This window comes from Theobroma cacao, chromosome 4 (genome assembly GCF_000208745.1).
Source record: "Theobroma cacao cultivar B97-61/B2 chromosome 4, Criollo_cocoa_genome_V2, whole genome shotgun sequence".
Taxonomy (NCBI): Eukaryota; Viridiplantae; Streptophyta; class Magnoliopsida; order Malvales; family Malvaceae; genus Theobroma; species Theobroma cacao.
In genome coordinates, this window is record NC_030853.1 from 23,304,982 (window position 1) to 23,325,124 (window position 20,143).

A 20,143-nucleotide genomic window follows, 5' to 3' on the forward strand; every position below is an offset into this window, starting at 1 on the left:
TAACATGTTGGCAATGGAATTGAATTATAATATTATTAATTAATTAATTTAAATGAATCATATTCAATTTTAAATTAACTAATTCAATTCTATAGACCATGATTGGCATCTAGCAATGCATCATGGCCACCCAATTGTTAGGAGAGTCAAAAGATTCTTTGACAACCTTTCAGTGTACAGTTTTTCAATGTAATTCATTCCCTCATTATATATCCTGAAAATGATAAGAGCTTGGTGTCAGTGCTTACTCTTATTTATCTCCATATTTGTTCTTACAGTTAGATCATTAGCTTTATAGAGACTTATGAAACTCATTTCATAATCTCCTAATCACCTTGGCTAAGGATTTGATTAAGCTTATATCAACCAAGAACTAATGAGATATTTCCCCTTGAATCACTTAGGGTGATGATTCGTATCTTGACCACTCATTTGCCTTTACATGCTTCATGTTATACCCAAAAGCATCCTGTTTTAGCATTCTTGGTTAGGCACCTATAGAGATAAAATCAAAGCATAACACTCCACACATAAGACAACCTGGTGTCTCAAGTCTAGGGAGTATGTACACAACTGACACATGAGAAGTATTGCATAGACACTTTAGTGAAATACAAAATGCACTTCTCATGGCGGGTCATGTTCAGTGAACTCGCTCTCCCATGACAAGCACCCACATGCTAGTTCCAAGTATCTCTATACTTCAACCTATTAAAACGATTGTTTACTTCACAAGTAAAGAACATAACATGTGCTAATCTTTGAGCATTATTTATGCCCTGTCTCAATAATACAATAATCAAGAATTTTTAGGAACAATGCTTTAATGAGTAAGGATTTCATAATTGTATCCCAATACAATTCTTTTGCAATGCATATATAGTTCTATGGGCTTTATCTACATATGTAGAAAAAGTAATTAAATCACAAACTTATGGATAAAGAACTACCTCAATGTTATCATGAATAACAAAATGTCATACATGAATATCTCAAAATTGCAATTTCCATACAACCACAGATTGACTTGTAGGGCTTATACTAACAGTAAGGAAGTCGCCCATGCCACCTACCGCTTCCTTTTTGACCTTAGATCATGTAGATTTCAGTAGACTTGCTTCTTGATTTTGATTCCGCTTTTATGGAAAGGAAATTGAGTATTCTTTTTCCCTACTTTATTTTCTAGTGTAGTTGGTCCCTGTAATGCTCTCACAAGTTAGATTGTTAGTGTACCTCTCTATTTCCTTCATTCATTTCAATCTTCTTTTATGGTTTTTTGCATTTAAATTTCATCTCTAATTTTCTCTAGCAATGACCCATTGTTACATGCAAATGGCTCCAAACACAAGACTTGGCTGCAAGTTATTGCTCCATACTTTGGTGTGGTCATTGTTATGTACTGTAAGTATCTGCTTAATGGAAGATTTCCATTCAAATATCAACTGCTGGAAATTTATAAAAGATTCCTTGGATGACCCTCATGATCGCTTCAAATCTTCATGGAACTTCAACAACAATATAGAAGGTTTCATCTATGATTTTGTTGGGGTCAAATGTTAGCACATTTACTCGAATGAAGTGCTAAAGATTCCCCTAACCAACATGGGCTTGAAAGGCGAGTTTCCTCGGGGTGTTACAGATTGCAAGAGCTTAGTGGGGTTATACCTCTCAAATAACGAGTTTAGTGGGTTGTTCCATCTAATATTTGAAGCATCCTCCAATTTGAAACTGAACTTGATCTATCCTCCAACAGATTTTCTGGTAACATACCGAAACAAATATCAAATTTAACTTTTTTAAATGCACTGAAACTCGACAACAATCAACTAACTGGCCTCATTCCACCAGAACTTGCTCAACTAGATCAGATCAAGCAATTTAGTGTTGCTAACAATAAATTATATGGCCCGGTGCCTAACTTTGGTCGTTCTTTTAACGAGAGTTCCTATGCGGGTAATCTGGGGCTTTGTGGTTTCCCTTTAGAGCCCTGCATTAATTTTTTCAGTGATTCCTTCAAGAGGGGTTTTCTAATAGGTTATATGGCATCTATATTTTCAATTATAAGCATTTTTATGTCCTATTGTGCCCTCTGGGTACACAGGAATAAGAGGAATAAAATGCTGCGGCAATTCATGTTGAATCTGATATTGAGTAAGAGGAGTAGTAAGAGAGAACATTCTCATCAAACAAGCAAATTGGTACATCTGGATCTCTTACATGAAGCCAGCAGAGAGTGTTGGAAGAGGTAACAAAAAAGAGACAAAAAACAGAGCAAATAAAGAGAAAGCTACAGTGCCTTTATTTCTTCTAAAGTTCAATCATAAACAAGCAAATAGTACCTATATATATAGGCTTGCATGTAACAAACAAAGCAAAATATTCGGTCAAAAAACAACCCACTACTAAGCTACTTATTTGCAACAGTATTTATCTTGCTTAAATAAAGGAAACAAATTATCAAACTAACAAACCAGAGAAATACTCGGTCAAACTTTGAATCATATCTCAACACTCCCCCTTAATTCAAAGTTACAAACTCCTATTCGCTTTCTGAAGTTCTCGTGCTTTTCCAGAGGAAGTGCCTTTATCAGTATATCAACAACTTGTTCTTTTGTATTGCAAGACTTCAACACAATTTCTACATTGGTAACAAGACTCCGAATGAAGTGATAATGAACGTCAATATGCTTTGTTCTGCTATGATAGGCTTGATTCTTTGTCGTTGCAATAGCTGACGTGCTGTCACAGTAGATCTTCGTTGCTCCAACTTGCTTTTGATTAAAATCAGCAAGAAGTCTTCTTAGCCAAACTGCTTGACAGGCTGATGCTGTTGCTGCAATATATTCGGCCTCTGATGTTGATAAAGCTACCACCTTCTACTTCTTTGAACTCCATGAAATTGGTCCTAGCTCAAGATTGAACAAAAAACCAGATATGCTTTTTCTATCATCCATGCAACCTGCATGATCACTGTCAGTGAAACCTATCAATTTGAATTTTGATACCTTGGAGTACCAAATTCCCAGCTCTGCAGTTCCTACTACATATCTTAAAATTCTCTTTGCAGCTCCAAGATGAAGCTTGCTTGGGTTATGAATAAATCTGGACACAACTCTAACCGAGAAAGCAATATCCGGTCAAGTATGGGACAAATAGTTTAATCCTCCGACAAGACTCCTAAAATATGTTGCATTCACAAATTCAGCACTATCATCTTGACTCAACTTTTCATTCACATTCATGGGTGTAGCTTCTACTTTGCAGTTCACCATACTAAACTTCTTCAAAAGATCCATTGCATATTTTCTTTGTGAAATAAAGATCCCATCAGAACCTTGTTTCACTTCAAGACCAAGAAAGTAATGCAATAAACCTAAATTTATCATTTCAAATTTCTTCATCATGCAAGACTTAAACTCAGCAATAATAGACTCACTAGAACCCATATAAATCATATCATCAACGTAGAGACATACCACCAGAAATTCATTTTTACCATTCTTCTTCAAATAAAGCGTAGGCTCATTTTCACTTCTTTCGAATCCATTTTCCTAAAAATAAGAATCAATTTTGAAGTACCATGCTCGTGGTGCTTGCTTTAAGCCATAAAGCTCCTTTTTCAACCTGTAAACTTGATCTTCATTGCCATTAACTACAAAACCTTCAGGTTGTGAGACATAAACTTCTTCCAAGTCACCGTTCAAAAAGGTAGATTTAACATCAAATTGGTACACTGGCCAATTTAATTGAGTAGCTAAGGCTAAAAAGGTTCTCACCGTTTCAAAGCGTGCAACTAGAGAAAAAGTTTCATAGAAGTTAATACATTGCTGTTGGGAATAAACCTTTACAACCAGCCTTGCTTGTGTTTTTGGATGCTCCCATTTGCATGATACTTGGTTCTAAGCACCCATTTGAGCCTAATAGCATTCTTTCTTTTCGGCCAGTCTACCAAATCTCAGGTCTGATTTTTCTGAATACCCAACAGCTCCTCTTCCATAGCTTTGCACCATTCGTTCCTTTTTGCAGCTTCTTCAAAGCAAATAAGATCTGAAACAAGCAAAGCAAAGGTGCAAGAATCATAAATTTCCTACAAGGATCTGAATTTCCTTGGAGGAGTTTCACTTGATGAACTTGAAGATGATGATTCATTGCTTGTAGGAGGAGATGGATTACTGCTTCTAGGAGTACTGGAGCTAGAAATTGTTGATGCAGTATTATCTTCTAACACTTGAATATGCAGCTCCTTATTTTCTTCATTCCAAATCCATCTTGCATTTTCATTAAATACTACATCCCTGTTGATGGTAATCTTGCCACTAATAAGGTTATAGAGCTTATATGCTTTGGATTGAGAACAATAACCAACAAAGATATATTTCTCAGATTTTTCATCAAATTTACTAGAATAAGTTTTAACCAAAGCATAAGCTATACAACCAAAAACTTTTAAGTGGCTTACCCTTAGTCTTCTACCTATCTAAGCCTCAAATGGTATTTGATTACAAACAGCTCTTGTAGGAGACAAATTGAGAAGGTATACCACTGTTGTGACAGCTTCTGCCCAAAAATAAATAGGAAGACCTTTTGCTTGCATCATGCTTCTGGCCATCTCCACCACAATTCGGTTCTTTCTTTCAACTACACCGTTTTGTTCTGGTGTGTGTGGTGTTGTAAGCTCCTTGTAAATCCCATTTTCCTCAAAAAAAATGTTAAAATCAGTTGAGACAAATTCACCTCCTCTATCTGTTCGCAATGTCTTTATTAAAAGATCGCTTTTTCTTTCCACAAGTGCTTTGAATTTCCTGAATCTGTCAAAAGCTTCAAACTTCTTTTCCAAAAAAATAAACCCAATTCATACGGCTGTAATCATCTGTAAACAACAGAAAATATCGACTACCACCAAGAGATTCAATGTTCATAGGCCCACACAAATTTGCATGCACTAACTCAAGACATTTAGAGACTCTCCAAGCCTTTCCTACGAGAAAAGGTTTTTGCTTTGTTTTCCATAAACACAACCTTCACAAAAGCCAAGATTCTCAAGTTTTGGTAAGCCAAAAACCATTTCTTTTTGACCAATAGCTTTAACCCATTAATATTTAAGTGCCCATAACGTAAATGCCACAATCTAGCCTCACTATCACCATTAGCAACCATAGCATAATTCTCAATCATTGAAACTTCCAGTGGAAACATTTTATTTTTAGCCATTGGGACTTTAGTAATGATTTGCTTGAATTTTTTATTTTTAATAGTGCAAAAACCATCATCAAACAAAATTGAGTATCCACTAATCATCAATTGCACAATGCTAAGCAAATTATGAGATAAATCAGGAACAAGCATCACATATTGTAAAATCTTAGCATTACCTTGACTGGTTTTAATGTTGATGGTACCTCTACCTTCAACTCGAATCTTCTTGCTGTCACCTAATGTCACATCTGTTTTATTGGACTCATCAAGCTCCTTGAATAATGACCTTGTTCCAGACATATGATTGGAACAGCCATTGTCTAAAAACCAAACATCGTTAGACTGCCCTTTCTCATAAAAAAAGGCAATGAATAATCTAATTTCTTCATCCGGTTTCTCTACAAAACTTGCTTGGTTATTCTCATCCTTTTGTTTTTGCCAACAATAAGTCGCTCTATGACTTGGCTTTTTGCAGTAGTAACATTGAAAGGTCTTATTTTGCCTCTCTTCATTAGATCCGCCTCTGCTTCGACATCTTCCACGGCCTTTTCCACGAAAGCTAACTCTACCATGACCACCACCAGTAGAATTTTTGAGCGTCTCCTTCAGATTGGACTCCCCATTCACCTGAAAAGCTTTTTCTTCGTTCTTTTCATGTGACCTGAACAACCTTTCTTCATGAGCTTGCAAAGAACTCATTAGTTCATCAAATGAATAATTTGATAAATCATGGGCTTCCTCAATAGCAGCAACAATATGTTCAAACTTTGGAGTAAGACTCCTTAAAACTTTTGCAACAACAGTTTCTTCAGATATATCTTCACCATACGACTTCATTTGATTAACAAGAGAAGAAACTCTAGACAAATAAGTTTGAACAAATTCATTACTTTTCATAGACAAAGTTTCAAATTCACGTCGGTAAGTCTGCAATTTTACTGTAATTACCTTTGAGGAACCTTGAAACTTATTCTTCAAAATTTGCCAAGCCTCCAATGACGTTGTTGCTGCTGCAATTCTTGAGAAAATTGTTTCATGGACAGCTTGTTGAATGAAGAATAAAGCTTTGGCATCTTTCTTTTTTACTTCTTTCAATCTTTCTTCTGCTTCTTCATCTAGTTCTTTTATATCCACGAAACCATATTCCACCAGTCCCAAAGGTCTAGAGACATGAAAAGAGTCTTCATCTTAATACTCCAAAACTCATACTTTTCACTTGTGAAAATCGATATGAGTGGCTGTGTATATGATGAAATAGCATTTGCTGCCATCTCTGCTCTTGCTCTCACACTTCTCACGTGTTTCCCGTTAGTATACAGAAAAGTGTTTCACTCAATTACCCAAATGACCAAACCAGCCCAAAGGACCCAATGGACCCAACCAGGCTCTGATACTAGAATTGTTGGAAGAGGTAACGAAAAAAAGACAAAAAACAGAGTAAATAAAGAGAAAGCTATTGTGCTTTTATTTCTTCTAAAGTTCAATCATAAACAAGCAAATAGTACCCATATATATAGGCTTACATTTAACAAACAAAGCAAAATATTCGTTCAAAAAACAACCCACTACTAAGCTACTTATTTGCAACAGTATTTGACTTGCTTAAATAAAGGAAACAAATTATCAAACTAACAAACCAGAGAAATACTAGGTCAAACTTTGAATCATATCTCAACAGAAAGGTACTGCCTACCCCCCTCTCCCAGTCCCCCTTTCTTTTTCAGCTTGGTATAGCACATCAACTGATAATTACTTACAACCGTTAGTAGAATGGGGTATTTGAGAGGAAGAATAGAACATTTATGGAGATGGCAAGGTGTTTACTATTCCAGAAGAGTTTGCTTTAGTTTTTCTGGGCAGAAGCTATTAATACAGTTATTCATTTTTTGAACTTGACTCAAACAAGGTATCTAGCTTACAAGACTCCTTATGAGTGTTGGTTTGGACACAAACCATTAGTGTTTCCACTGAAAGTCTTTGGATGCATCTGTTATTCAAATATATTAGATGATAAAAGAACAAAGCTTGATGAAAAGAGTTTGATAACTATTCATGTTGCTTACAATGATGTTTCAAAAGGTTACAAGTTATATAATGTTGAAACAAAGAAGATTTTTATTAGTAGGGACATCGGGATGGATGAAAGATCAAGATAGAATTGGGAAAAGTCAATAATTGAGCTATCTGAAAATCTGAATTTGATAAATGATCAAACTATGAATGAAGCTAATCAAGAAGAAGACATTGAAGATAAGAGTCTTACAGTGAGAGGCATAAGGTCTTTACAGGATATATATGCAAGGTGTAATGTAGCTATCATTGGACCTTTAACTTTTAGTGAAGTTGCAAAAGATAACAGATGGATGCAAGCTATGGAAAAAGAAATGGAAATGATTGAGAAAAATGGAACCTAGATCTTGGTTGATAAACCATTTGATCAACATATCATTGGTCTGAAATGGATTTACAAGACAAAGCTTAATGCTAATGGATTTGTCAAGTACAAAGCAAAGCCTGTAGTGAAAGGATACTCTTAAATTTATGAAATTGATTATTGGGAAACCCTTACACCAATAGCAAGGCATGACACTGTTAGGTTACTTACTACCATAATAGCTAGAAAAAAGTGGAAAATATGGCATATCGATGTCAAGTCACTTTCCTCAATGGCTATCTTACTGAAGATATCTACATTTAGCAACTTGAAGACTTTAGCTCTCTTGGCACAGAAGGTAAGGTTTGCAAACTAGTTAAAGCTTTATATGGACTAAAGCAGGTCTTAAAGCCTAGTATGATTGAATTGATAACTTTCTCACTTCAAAAGGTTTTCAAAGGAGTGTTAATGAACTTACTTTGTATGTTTACAACACGATTTATTCAGTTAAGTTGATTATATCCTTATATGTTGATGATTTATCGATTATTGGCTCAAATGAGACAGTTTTGAATGAACGCAAGACAAAGTTGATGAGAAAATTTGAAATATCAGACTTGGGAGAAATGCATTACTTCCTTGGATTATAGTTCATTCAAAGTTTAGATTACATTTGCATACATCAAAGCAAATGTGCAAATAAGTTACTGAAGAAGTTTCACTTGGAGAACAGTAAAGCAGTTGAAACTCCATTGGTTTCAAACTGCAAATTAAGCAAAGAAAATGGGGCTTTTAAAGCTATAAGCTCAACATACAGAAGCATTATTTGTAGTCTTTTGTATTTAATAGCTTCAAGGCCAAATATCATGTTTTCTACAAGTCTTCTATCATGATTTATGTAGAAACCATCTCAGAATCATTACTTAGCGACAAAACGAGTATTGAGATACATCAAATGCACAATTGAGTATGGTTTAGAGTTTGAAAAGGAAAAAAGTGGCGAACTGATTGGCTACTGTGACAATGACTAGGCTTATAGTATTGATGACTCTAAGAGCACAAATGGTTACTGTTTTTCATTTAGGAGTGCTATGTTCTCTTGGAACTCTAAGAAGCAGGAGGTGGTTGCTCAATCCTCAACAGAGGTAGAGTATATAACAGTAGCAACAGTTACAAATTAAGCTATTTGGCTCAAAAAGACTCTGGTTGATTTGGGGTTTGACCAAAAGGGGAACTACTCTACTCATTAATAATCAATCTGCAATTTCGATTGCAAAAAATCCAGTTCATCATGGGAGAACCAGACATATCACAGTTAAATTTCATTCAATTAAGGATGCAATGAAAAATGAAAAATTGAAGTTAAGCATTGTGGAACAAATGAACAACTAGCAAATATATTTACCAAAGGCCTGAGCAAGGAGAAATTCATTTATTTGAGGAACAAATTGGGAGTGTGCAAAACAAAACCCAAGGAGGTGTGTTGAAGAGCTGGGTTTTGTTCCTCTGTTAAGCTTTGCTCTGGTTCATCAATGAAGTCTCACGTGAAAAATCAATTTGGAAAAACAGAAGAAGAAGAGCACGTGTTGCGACACATGACTCGTTTGAATAAGGTTGCCGTTTATTTCTTTTTCAATGTCGTTTTTACTTTTCTCTTTTATTTACTTTACTCATTTGGTTGTGAGGGATTGTATTTTTCTCTTTCCTCTATGCTGTATCGTTTAGACCATTATGCGCGTAGTGTCTTGGGCAGGCAACAGGGAATTTTTGCGTAAGCCTCGGTGCAATCTTGTTTCAAACCTTTGCTGTACCAGATGTTTTATACTGATTGGTTGGTTACGATATATCTCTCTTACAAGCCGTGTATTTAAATGCTTTGTTATTTAATGAAACCGTACACTAACCCTTATCTTTCATTTTATTAAATCTTCTCTCTCCTCTCCCCCGATTCACTTCTTCTCTGTTCTTGAGCCTTTGAAGCTGTTCATCCATTTTTCCAGAAAATTCAACATAACTTTCAGTAGCATGGAAGTGGTTGGTGCTGTTGTGGAGGTGATACTAGCCAGGGTGATTTCACTTGCTGCCGAACATATCAGCGTTGCCTTGGGTTTCAAGGAGGAATTGACGATGCTCCATGACTCACTTATTATCATCCAAGCTCTGCTGCAGGATGCGGACAGAAGGCAAGAAGGAGACAGGGCTGTTAAGCTTTGGCTCGAGAAGCTTAGAGATGTTGCTTATGAGGCTGACGATGTACTGGATGAGTTTGCTTATGATGTTCTTAGAAGGAAGGTGGAGATTCAGAGCCGATTGATGAAAAAGGTCAGCTACTTTTTTTCGTCTTCAAATTCTATGGCATTTGGTGTCATGATGGCTAAAAAAATTAGAAAGATTAATATATCCCTCAGAAACATTAACAACCAAGCCAATCTGTTTGGACTCCAGAGAAGAGTTACTGATAGGGTTGCTCTACCTAGAGCAAACCAAGTGACCCACTCGTTTCTTGAAGATTCATCTCAAGTTATTGGAAGGGAAGATGATGTTTTAAAAGTAGTTGAATTGTTGACCAACTCAGCTTGTCTACAAGCCCTCCCTGTTTTATCAATAGTTGGGATGCCGGGTCTAGGAAAAACAACATTAGCAAAATTAGTGTGCAAACATGAGCAAATACAAAAATATTTCAGTAGAATAATTTGGGTGTGTGTGTCCGATGAGTTTAATGTTGAAAGGATTTTACTAGAGATGTTGGAATCTCTTGCCCAAAACTCGTGTGCAGTTAACAATAAAGATACTATACTTAGAAAAATACTTGAAAAACTGGGAGGGGATAATTATCTTCTTATACTTGATGATGTATGGAATGAGGACACCGAAAAGTGGGAAGACCTGAGAAGTTGCTTGTTGGGGATAACAAAAAATATAGAGAGTAGAATTATTGTGACAACTCGTAAGGAGAACGTAGCGTTGAAGATGGGAGCACTTCCTGAATACATTCATCATCCACACAAACTTGTAGATGAAGAGTGTTGGTCAATTATCAAAGGAAGAGCATTTGGATACACTTCCATACCCTCTGAATTGGAGGTTATTGGGAAGGATATTGCTAAAAAATGTGGAGGTGTGCCGTTGGTTGCAAGGGTTATAGGAGGTACAATGAGCAATAAAAGGGACAGAGATCAGTGGGTGTCAATTAAAAACAGTAATGTCTGGGGTTCACTTGAAAACGATAATGGCATTTTAAGTATACTAAAATTAAGTTTTGACCGCTTACCTTCATCATCCTTGAAGCAGTGTTTTGCATATTGCTCAATTTTCCCCAAAGATTTTGACATTAAAAGGGATAATTTAATTCAGCTTTGGATGGCTGAAGGGTTTCTTCAATCCTCTGAAATTAGTCAGATGGAGATGGAAACTATTGGTAACAAGTATTTTAATGACTTGTTATTTAATTCCTTGTTTCAAGATGTGGAAAGGGATCTGTATGGAAACATTAAAACTTGCAAGATGCATGACCTAGTTCATGATCTTGCTCTGTTTGTATCAAAAGCAGAAACCTTGGTTTTAGAGAAGACTGGTTCCATGAATAATGCTTCTCATATTCGACGCCTGAGTGTCATTTCTACTGGAAAAGAGGTACCAACTATTCCAGAAGGCATTGCTACAAAGTTGCATTCTTTGATTTCAAAGGTTGATGTCTTCAAAAATATGTCAAAGCAACCCAGAAGCTTGCGTGTCCTGAATTTTCAGAATGCTAAGGTTGAGAAGTTGCCAGCTTCTATTGGCAAATTGAGGCATTTACGATACCTTGACATCTCTAGAACTAATATCAGAAGACTACCAAAATCTTTCACCCAACTCTACAATTTGCAGACCTTAAGCATTATGAACTGCTGTCTTGAGAGGCTTCCCAAAGGAATTACAAAACTAGTTAGCTTGAGGCATCTTTATTTTGATAAGGAAAAGATTATGCCAGTTAAGATTGGGTGCTTAACTAGTCTTCGAACATTGCCATTCTTTTATGTGGGTATGGAAAGAGGACACAGAATAGACGAACTTGGATGCTTGAGCCAACTTAGTGGAGAATTAAAAATATACAACCTTGAGTGTGTAGAAGACAAAGCTGAAGCCATTAGAGCAAAGTTGCAAGAGAAGACCGAACTATATGGGATGGAATTGTTATGGAGCAACAGAAGAGAAGGCTACGGCAATGACGAGGAAGTATTGGATGGCCTAAAGCCTTGCTCAAATATGAAAAGCTTAATGATCGTGAATTATCGAGGAGACAACCTGCCTTCATGGATGGTGATGACTGTCCATGATTTTGGTTACACATTTCCCCTTGATAATTTGGTTTTTTTGAAATTAATAAAATGCAAGGAATGCATAAACATTTCTAGTCTTGGGCAATTACGGAATCTGAGATTTCTTGAAATAGATGGAATGGAGAGGGTGAAATGCATATATAGCAGTGATATAGCAAGCCATAGCTCAGGCTGGGTTGAGGGAATCACACTATTCCCATCTTTGAGAAGAATCAGCTTAGAGAATATGAGCAGTTTTGAGGAATGGGTACAAGGTGTGGACCTGGGGACAGAAGGAAGAGAAGACATGGTCTTGTTTCCTCAACTGGAGGAGTTATTTGTCTTGAGCTGTCCTAAGTTGAAGAGTGTTCCAATACAGAGAAGACTTGCATCTCTTCGGGCATTTAATATTTGGTACTGCGATGGATTAAATAATTTAAAGGATGGACTCTCTGCTTCCAGAGTTCTGGAAAAACTAAGAATGTCGTGGTGCCATAGTCTGGTCTCTGTCCCCAAAGATATAAGAGAACTGCATTCTCTTGTCTACTTAGAAATCTCTTTTTGTCCAAAACTGAGCACCATTCCAGAGGAGATCTTAGGTCATCTCACCAGTTTGAAGGAACTGAAAATTGGTTTTTTCTCAGAAGAGCTTGAGGAATTTCCAGGTCTAAATTCAATCCACCTTCTCCATGCGTCCCTTGAATACCTGTCCTTGTTTGGATGGCAAAAACTGGAGTCTCTACCACCTCAACTTCAACACCTTGCTGCCCTTAAATCATTTACAATAGGTTTCTTCGATGGAATGGAAGCTTTGCCAGAGTGGTTGGGAAACTTAACATCCCTTCAAACCCTTCGAATAGCTCACTGCAACAATCTGATGCGTCTACCTTCTATGGAGGCCATGGAACGTCTCTCCAAATTACAGAGATTAGTAATTCACAGGAGTTCAATATTGGCAGAAAGGTGCACCAAGGAGAGCGGCCCCGAATGGCACAAGATTGCTCACATTCCATGCATTGAGATTGAGTGATGCAGTTAATATTGAGCCTGCAGCTCAGAATAAGTGCAAAAAATTGATGGTAAATCCTTTGAGAAACCTTCATTTTATGCTGCTATTCGTTCACATTTTTTTTACCACAAATCAGTTAATTATAAATGAGTGGCCTCCTTTATGTGTCTGTCCCTTAGTACCAGTGCAGTGTATTTTATTGGTCAAAAGTTTCCCTTTAAATTATGTGTTTCTAACATTATTGTCAACTGTTGGTTAGTTTGTAATCACAATCTTCTTACACCTTAAGAATAATTCATCATAAACAAAGAAGGTTTATGTTTTCACTTTAAATCTCTTTTAACTGGCTTTATTTGGATTTCCTTTTTCAGAGTTAATGCTAAATAGTCCGACCACTAACTGATTTGGATTCTAATAATTCTGGAAGTCCAATCTCTTTACTCTAACAAGGTTTCTGTTTTTGACGGTTATAGGGCACAGAGGTGTTTATTGGGAGACATGGGCCTGGATATGATTTGATAAGCAAGCAGGATTTTTGCGTTAAGTTAGAAAGTGAGAATGTAGGGTCATTGCAATTTCTCATCTCTTCAATTAGTTTTAAAAAATTGACATCTTGACATGATATATAGTCTTGTAACTTTCCAGGCAATTCTGAGGCCAATTACTCCATCGTGGAAGTTTATTTGATTCTGCTACAGTTAAAGTTTCTTATCATATATGTATTTACTCAAATTTCCCCTGTCGGTGAAGGAGTAAATGGAAGCATAGAAAGACAATAATTTGCAGCACAATAAAAGAGGGTGAGGAAATAGAATCCCATGTGCTCTGTGGTTAAAACTATTTTATTAAATAATGTACATATGCTTGTTGGAAACTTGCATATAAATTTTTTACAAGCACTTATGAAGGAACATTTTATCATGAGATTGGTGGTATTTGCAATTACAGAGAAGTAACAGGATCAGGAATGATAAGGAAGTCTCTTAACGGGCAATACAGCGCTGGCCGACATCAGGAGATGGAAAAACAGTTAACTGATTGTCATTTTAGCTGCATGAATCTCATAATTGTATCAATTTGAGATATAAACCAATTTATTGAAACTGATTGTCACTCTTAGTTGTTGCGATTAAAAGTATATGTTTAGTACATATAAGATGAATATTGATGAAACTATAATTGTCTTTTTCATGATATAAATACTGCTTCCATCACGGAAATAATTTGAAAGAATTATGAAATACAAGAAAGAGAAAATAACTCTTTAAGCTTTAACTAATTATATTTGAATTAAAGAGGAAACAAGAAACAAAGAAAGAACGTAATTCTTATTCTGATAAAGCAGAAGGGCATGGTGTGGAAGAAGGACATATTACTAGACATAAAAAGAAGTTAAACAGATTACTAATATTAGAACACCGAACTGAAAAATATCGAAAAGGCTTCAAAATAAGTATCAATGTCACTGTTTTTAAGGTTTTATTTGCCCTCATTTATAGTGCGCAAAAGAGTTATCAGCATATAAATCTCGAAGATATAATAAAATCTAATGATTGACGGTATTTTGCATTAATGTAATTAATCTACTGTACACTCACTTGAGTATGATAAAATTATCAAACTTTTATAAGATTTCTGTTATTGTTGAGAAAGGATATAAAAGAAAACTTGGAGAATGTTGAGAAAGGAAAGAAACATTGTTGTTATTATTTTCTGTTGTACATTCTGTTGTTTAAAAGATGGACCTTTTTGTAGACTTGGGTGTCTATTCCCAACAGATACAGTTGTGTTTGTTTCAAATAGTCACAACTATTAGTTTTTTCCAATAGACGCGACTCATTTTTTACTTTCTTATTTTCAACATACATAACATTTCCTTTATTTTCTAATTTCCAATGGACATGACTTTTCCTTTTATTGCAACATGGGATTATGTTCCATATTCATTTGAAAATGTCCAACAATTCCCCACCATTCTCAAATTAATCCAAAATTTTGATAATCTTGGAACTTGATTGCATAAATGAAGGTGTCTTTTAATTAAAGCTTTACTCAGTTGAAACATGTTAAAGCTAATCAAAATTGTATGGTAGACTATGGTTTGAACTAGCTACTCTATTTGGTTAATCAAACACATTTCACACAATGATTTCAATACTAATGAATGCACAATATCCGACAATGCTTTTATGACCATGCGTCTACATCCTCTTTTCATGAGTGCTAATAGAGCCAAGCTCTTGAGCTCTTAGAAGTGGCCATACTTCACATTCACATAGGTAGATGCTATTAAGAATGCCCTCGTAACTAAAACATTCTAACAAACTTTATGTTATAGGTCTATTAAGAATATATAACTCATCATTTCCTTCCCATTACGGGTACCTAACAGTTTATTTGAGATAGAGGATGAACTAAATTAATGTCAAACTTATTCCCTATCGTAAAAGGCCAACCTTCAGAGGCCAAGGACTTCTTACCATTGCCATATGGTGAAAAACCATTTTCTTATTTTCTTTGTCAACATCAACCTGGTTCAAGAAAAATCAGAAGTTGATTCTTTTAGTGTTTCACTTGTAGCAACCATTATCAAAACGAAATAAAACCTTAAAATTGTTTGTCACGCCCTCAAAACCGAGATATGACACGATCATATTACCTTGAGACTAAGCCCCAAAGAAATATGAAGTCTTTCTATTTTTCATTCATGTATAAATCTTCAATTGAAGTCACATTGACAATTCCATATTTACATTCTTGCCTATGTAACTATTACAAACCAACTAAAATCTCCAAGATGATAAGTAATTAAACAATTAGAAACTTAAATATCAATTACATATGGTAAGGTCTCAAGATAGCTAACAATGTCTTAATACTACGGTAGACTTCCCAAATTGTCACTTCATCTTAAGTGAGATTGAAATCAACATTCACCAAGGCACTTCACAATTATTAATATTAACAATTATCTCAAGATTTCAAAAATATTATCTCATGTAAACTTTGATATTTCATACTTAAACTCTAATACATTACAATTTTAATCATGGTAAAAGATTCACTAATTATCCATTGAAAAACTCCAAAAATAAAATTTGATCTAAATTTCATAAGATCTCTAAAATCAAAATCATTTCCACAATAACCTTTGAATGTAAGGTATCTACCTTTTCCTAACTTATACCACAATCACTTGCTCTTTGTCAACTTATAGAGACACATCATTGTTCTTTATTAAATTAATTTTCTAATCACCACAAAATTCTAAAACTATTATCTTATATGAAATGAACTAAGTACTTTGAATTCATAGAATTGTTTACATAAACTCTAATACCAATTCATACATAAAATAACATCAACATCTTACGTCTCCAAATATATAAAAATCAACTACTAGTTCTTGACCTCTTTCACGCATAATATAATTCTTAACGACTTGAACCATATTAAGAATATTAAATTCTATTCTACTTTTCTAAATTCTCTCTTTAAATCTAAGTTCTGATACCATTATATGTTACATCCCAAAAATTAAGACATGACACAACCATATTAACTTGTGACTAAGCCCTAAAGTAATATGAAGCATTTCTATCATTCATTCATGTATAAATCCTCAACTGAAGTCATATTGACAATTCCATATGTACATCCTCGCCTATGTAATTACTACAAATCAATTAAAATCTCCAAGATGATAAGTAATTAAACAATTAAAAATTTAAGTATCAATTACATATGGTAGGGTCTCAAGATAGCTAACAATCTTGACACTAAGGTAGACTTCCCAAATTGTTATTTTAGCTCCCATAACTTTAAAGCTCTCAATCTCTAGCCATCTGCAAAATTGTAAGGGAAGGAATGAGCAAATCACAACTCAATAAGTATAACCACACACACCGTACCGGGTCATGCATCATTTTCAATATATCATATAGTTCATTTAGGAATATTTTAACAAATTATGATTTCAAACAGTTAAACAAATCATTATATCCAAAAATAAAGAATTTCATGGGTTCATAAATCATTGATCTTCAAATATCATTCTTAAAATATTGTTCAAGCAAATCATAGTTTCAATTTTTGAAACTTGTAAAGTTTCATCATCTTAGCTACGATCACTATTATATCTCGTGACAAAGATCGTATCAACTAATCATTCTCATGATCATTATTAATATTATATCCCGTTAGCAGGGCCATGTGCTAACTATTATATCCTGTTAACAAGACCGTTAAACTAGTTCTATTGTCGATTATCTTATTTCCCAGAAATTATTTTGTAGCTCTTAAAACATTTTCTAAAGATTATCAAAGATCTCATTTCGTTCACAAATTGACATTCGTCATATAAATCAACTAAAACATTCATAAAACAATGTTCGTCATATGTAAACTCAAATCATTCGAAAATCCATTTTCCCTCACTTAAGTAAACCAAATCATTTATAAATAATTATTCATCATATTATTAAGCCCAAAACAAAAAATAATCATATGCTTGACTCTATTTTCATATACTGAAAATAATGAAATAAAATGTTTGATTCTTTCAAGAAATATACATTTACGAAAGTTTTGAAACAAGCAAGGTGTTTTAAGATATACTTACCTCCCTTTATTCTAACAAACTCGCTTCCTCTCAAAATAATCAAAAGCCTAATTATAACCATTTACACATATTAGCAACAATCTAACTCTTTGAAATCTGTTTATCACCTAAATCTATACAAAATAATCCAAACTCTCTTAAATCAAAAATTTGAACAGCTTGCACATCATTTAAAAAAATGACCATATCTTAAGCTATAAAACTCAAGATTGAGATTTGTTTAACGTGTTGGAAAGCAGACTTAATAAGCTTTCTATCCATGTAAATCTAAACACTTTATTCACTGGAGAAAAAATGCAGAAACATTTCAAAATTTACCTTGGCGTTGCTACCAAGCAATTTGCACTATCTTTACAAAAAAAAAAAAGATCATATCTTTACGTAGGAAATTTAGAATCTACTTCTGTTTGGTTCATTAAAAAATATACTCATGTAGCTTTCCAATTTATATAACTCAAATAGTACAAATTTCAAAAATCAATATAGAACCAGACTTAAAGTGATAGTACAGTAAACAAAACTCGATTCTTCAAGTAGATTTTCTTTTCAATTTTAATTCAAATTCTTCTAAATTAATCAAGTGTTTTTCTTCAATTTAAAAGAGGGTTTTACTCACCTTGTAATGATGAATCTAGCAATGACCTTTAATTTTTATTCTCCAAACTTGCTCTTGAAAATCTCCAAATCTTACCACAGATAAAGATTTTTGTGAAATTCACTTTAAAGCATTTGTTTTCTCAATCAAATGAAAAGTGGCTGCTAAACTTAACTGACCTATTTATATTAATGCTAGTTTATATTCTAATAAACCCTAGCATAAGACTATGGTTTGGCCTCAATTATTTTTAATTAACTTGAAAGGTCTATTTGTCACATTTTGATACAATGTAGATACATTAGTCCAAAATGTCATTTGAGCCGAGGTATTACATTGTTAGAACATCGAATTGGAAAATATCGAAAAGGCTTCAAGGTGTGTATCAATGCCATTGTCCTTAAAATTTTATTCGCCCTCACTTGTAGTGTGCAAAAAAGTTAGCAATGTATAAGTCTCGAAAATACAATGAAGCCTAGCGTTTTGCATTGACGAAATCAATCCACTGAGCACTCATTGGAGTATAACAAGATTATCAAATTTTTATAAGATTTTTCTGCAATAAAAGATATAGAAGAAAAATTGGAGAATGTTGAGAAAGGAAGGAAAGATTGTTGTTATTGTTTTTTGTTATAATTTCTGTTATTTAAAGGAAGGTCATTTTTAATAGGCAACTATGTGTAGACACTAAATTACAAATAAAAAAAAATGGAGTAAAAAATATATATATAATAAAATTTTAAAAAGAATAATAATAATGAAAAAATAGAAAAAAATAGAAAAAAGAAAGGAGAGAGGTACGACTGGCAGGGTGCGGACGCACCCTGCCAGGCACCTCTCTCACCTGCCAGACGCGAATTTTTCACGTCTGGCAGGGTAGTGGAATTGCCCCTCCAGAGCCCAGAAATCGGGTATAAAGGGGAGGGGGATCCGAGCAACCAGAGGAGGGAACCTGCAACAAAAAAATTCCAGCAGCCACACCAAAAAATCTACAAAAGAAATAGAAGAGAGATATCTAAAAAGAAAGGGAAAATGAGAAAACGTGTTCCGGGGAAAGTGAAAAGGGGAGTTCGGTCAGAGGGGACCGATTGCGGCTGAAGACCGACGCCGCAAGGAGGAGCACGCCGGCGGAAAAGGAACCAGACCGATTGCGGCTGAGGATCTGTCGCCGGTTGGGGAGAGCCGACTTGACCCACGCCGCAAGGAAGAGTTCGCCGACGCGAGAAGGAGCCCGACCATCGACGCCGCCAGATCTGTCGCTGGAAGGAAGGGCCGATCCAGGTGAGGAGCGACACCACCGGTTAGGGAAGCCGACCGTAAGAGAACCCGTCGCGCCACCAGATCTGTCGCCGGTTGGGGTGCCGCTGGTCTTGGGTGCGACGCCGGCGACGTCGGAGGGAATAGAGAGAAGGGAGAGAGAGCCGGCGACGTCGGAGTGAATAGAGAGAAGGGAAAGAGAGAGACGGCGGGTAGAGAGAGAAAGAAAAAAAGAAAATGAAAGAGAAGGAAGGAAATGAGGTTTTTATAGCTAGGGTTCAGAGGGTTTAAACGACGTCGTCCAATAACCCATCCAAAGTCCGCTTTATTCCCTCCAAACGGCGTCGTTTTGGGCGCGCAAAGGGCTGCTGAACAAGACATCGAAACGACGCGTTTTGGGAGTGGTCTGAAAGCCTTGGGAAGCAGATCAGTTGGAGTGATCCGGTTATCGTGGGCCACTCTAGCCCATAAAAGGTAAATATTTCCTTTTGATTTGGACTTTGTGGTTGTCTTTGGCCCAATGTTTGATAGATGGATAAATTAGTCATAGTATGTTGTTAGGTAAAATAAAAATGCTTTTAAAATGATTAAATGCTAAGAGAAAATAGAAGTAATAATGAATAAAAATAAAACAACAATAATAAAGAAGGAAAATATAAAAAAATCAAAGAGGATAAAAATAGAATGTTTAATGATATATGAAAAATGATGATAAAAAGAATGGTGAGAGTAGATAAAAAATATAAGAATATACCTATATATTTGTTTATATAATAAATATATAATAAAT

At 35.1% G+C, this 20,143-nt stretch overlaps 1 protein-coding gene and 1 pseudogene across 5 annotated transcripts; both read left to right on the forward strand.

The window, feature by feature from the left end:
• On the forward strand, positions 1,327–2,249 carry LOC108661612 (annotated as a pseudogene).
• On the forward strand, positions 9,899–14,053 carry LOC18602280 (putative disease resistance protein RGA1). 5 transcript variants are annotated; one of them, XR_001927612.1, is made up of 3 exons: positions 9,899–12,950; positions 13,354–13,680; positions 13,829–14,053. XR_001927612.1 is itself a non-coding variant. In XM_018119830.1 (2 exons), the coding sequence occupies exon 1, from the start codon at positions 9,923–9,925 to the stop codon at positions 12,899–12,901; it is 2,979 nt and encodes a 992-aa protein (XP_017975319.1). In that variant the 5' UTR covers positions 9,899–9,922; the 3' UTR covers positions 12,902–12,950; positions 13,354–14,053. The 5 variants fall into 5 exon arrangements, 1 of the variants encoding a protein (XP_017975319.1); XR_001927613.1 differs by having other exon boundaries at positions 13,354–13,440; positions 13,526–14,053; XR_001927614.1 differs by having other exon boundaries at positions 13,354–13,432; positions 13,510–14,053.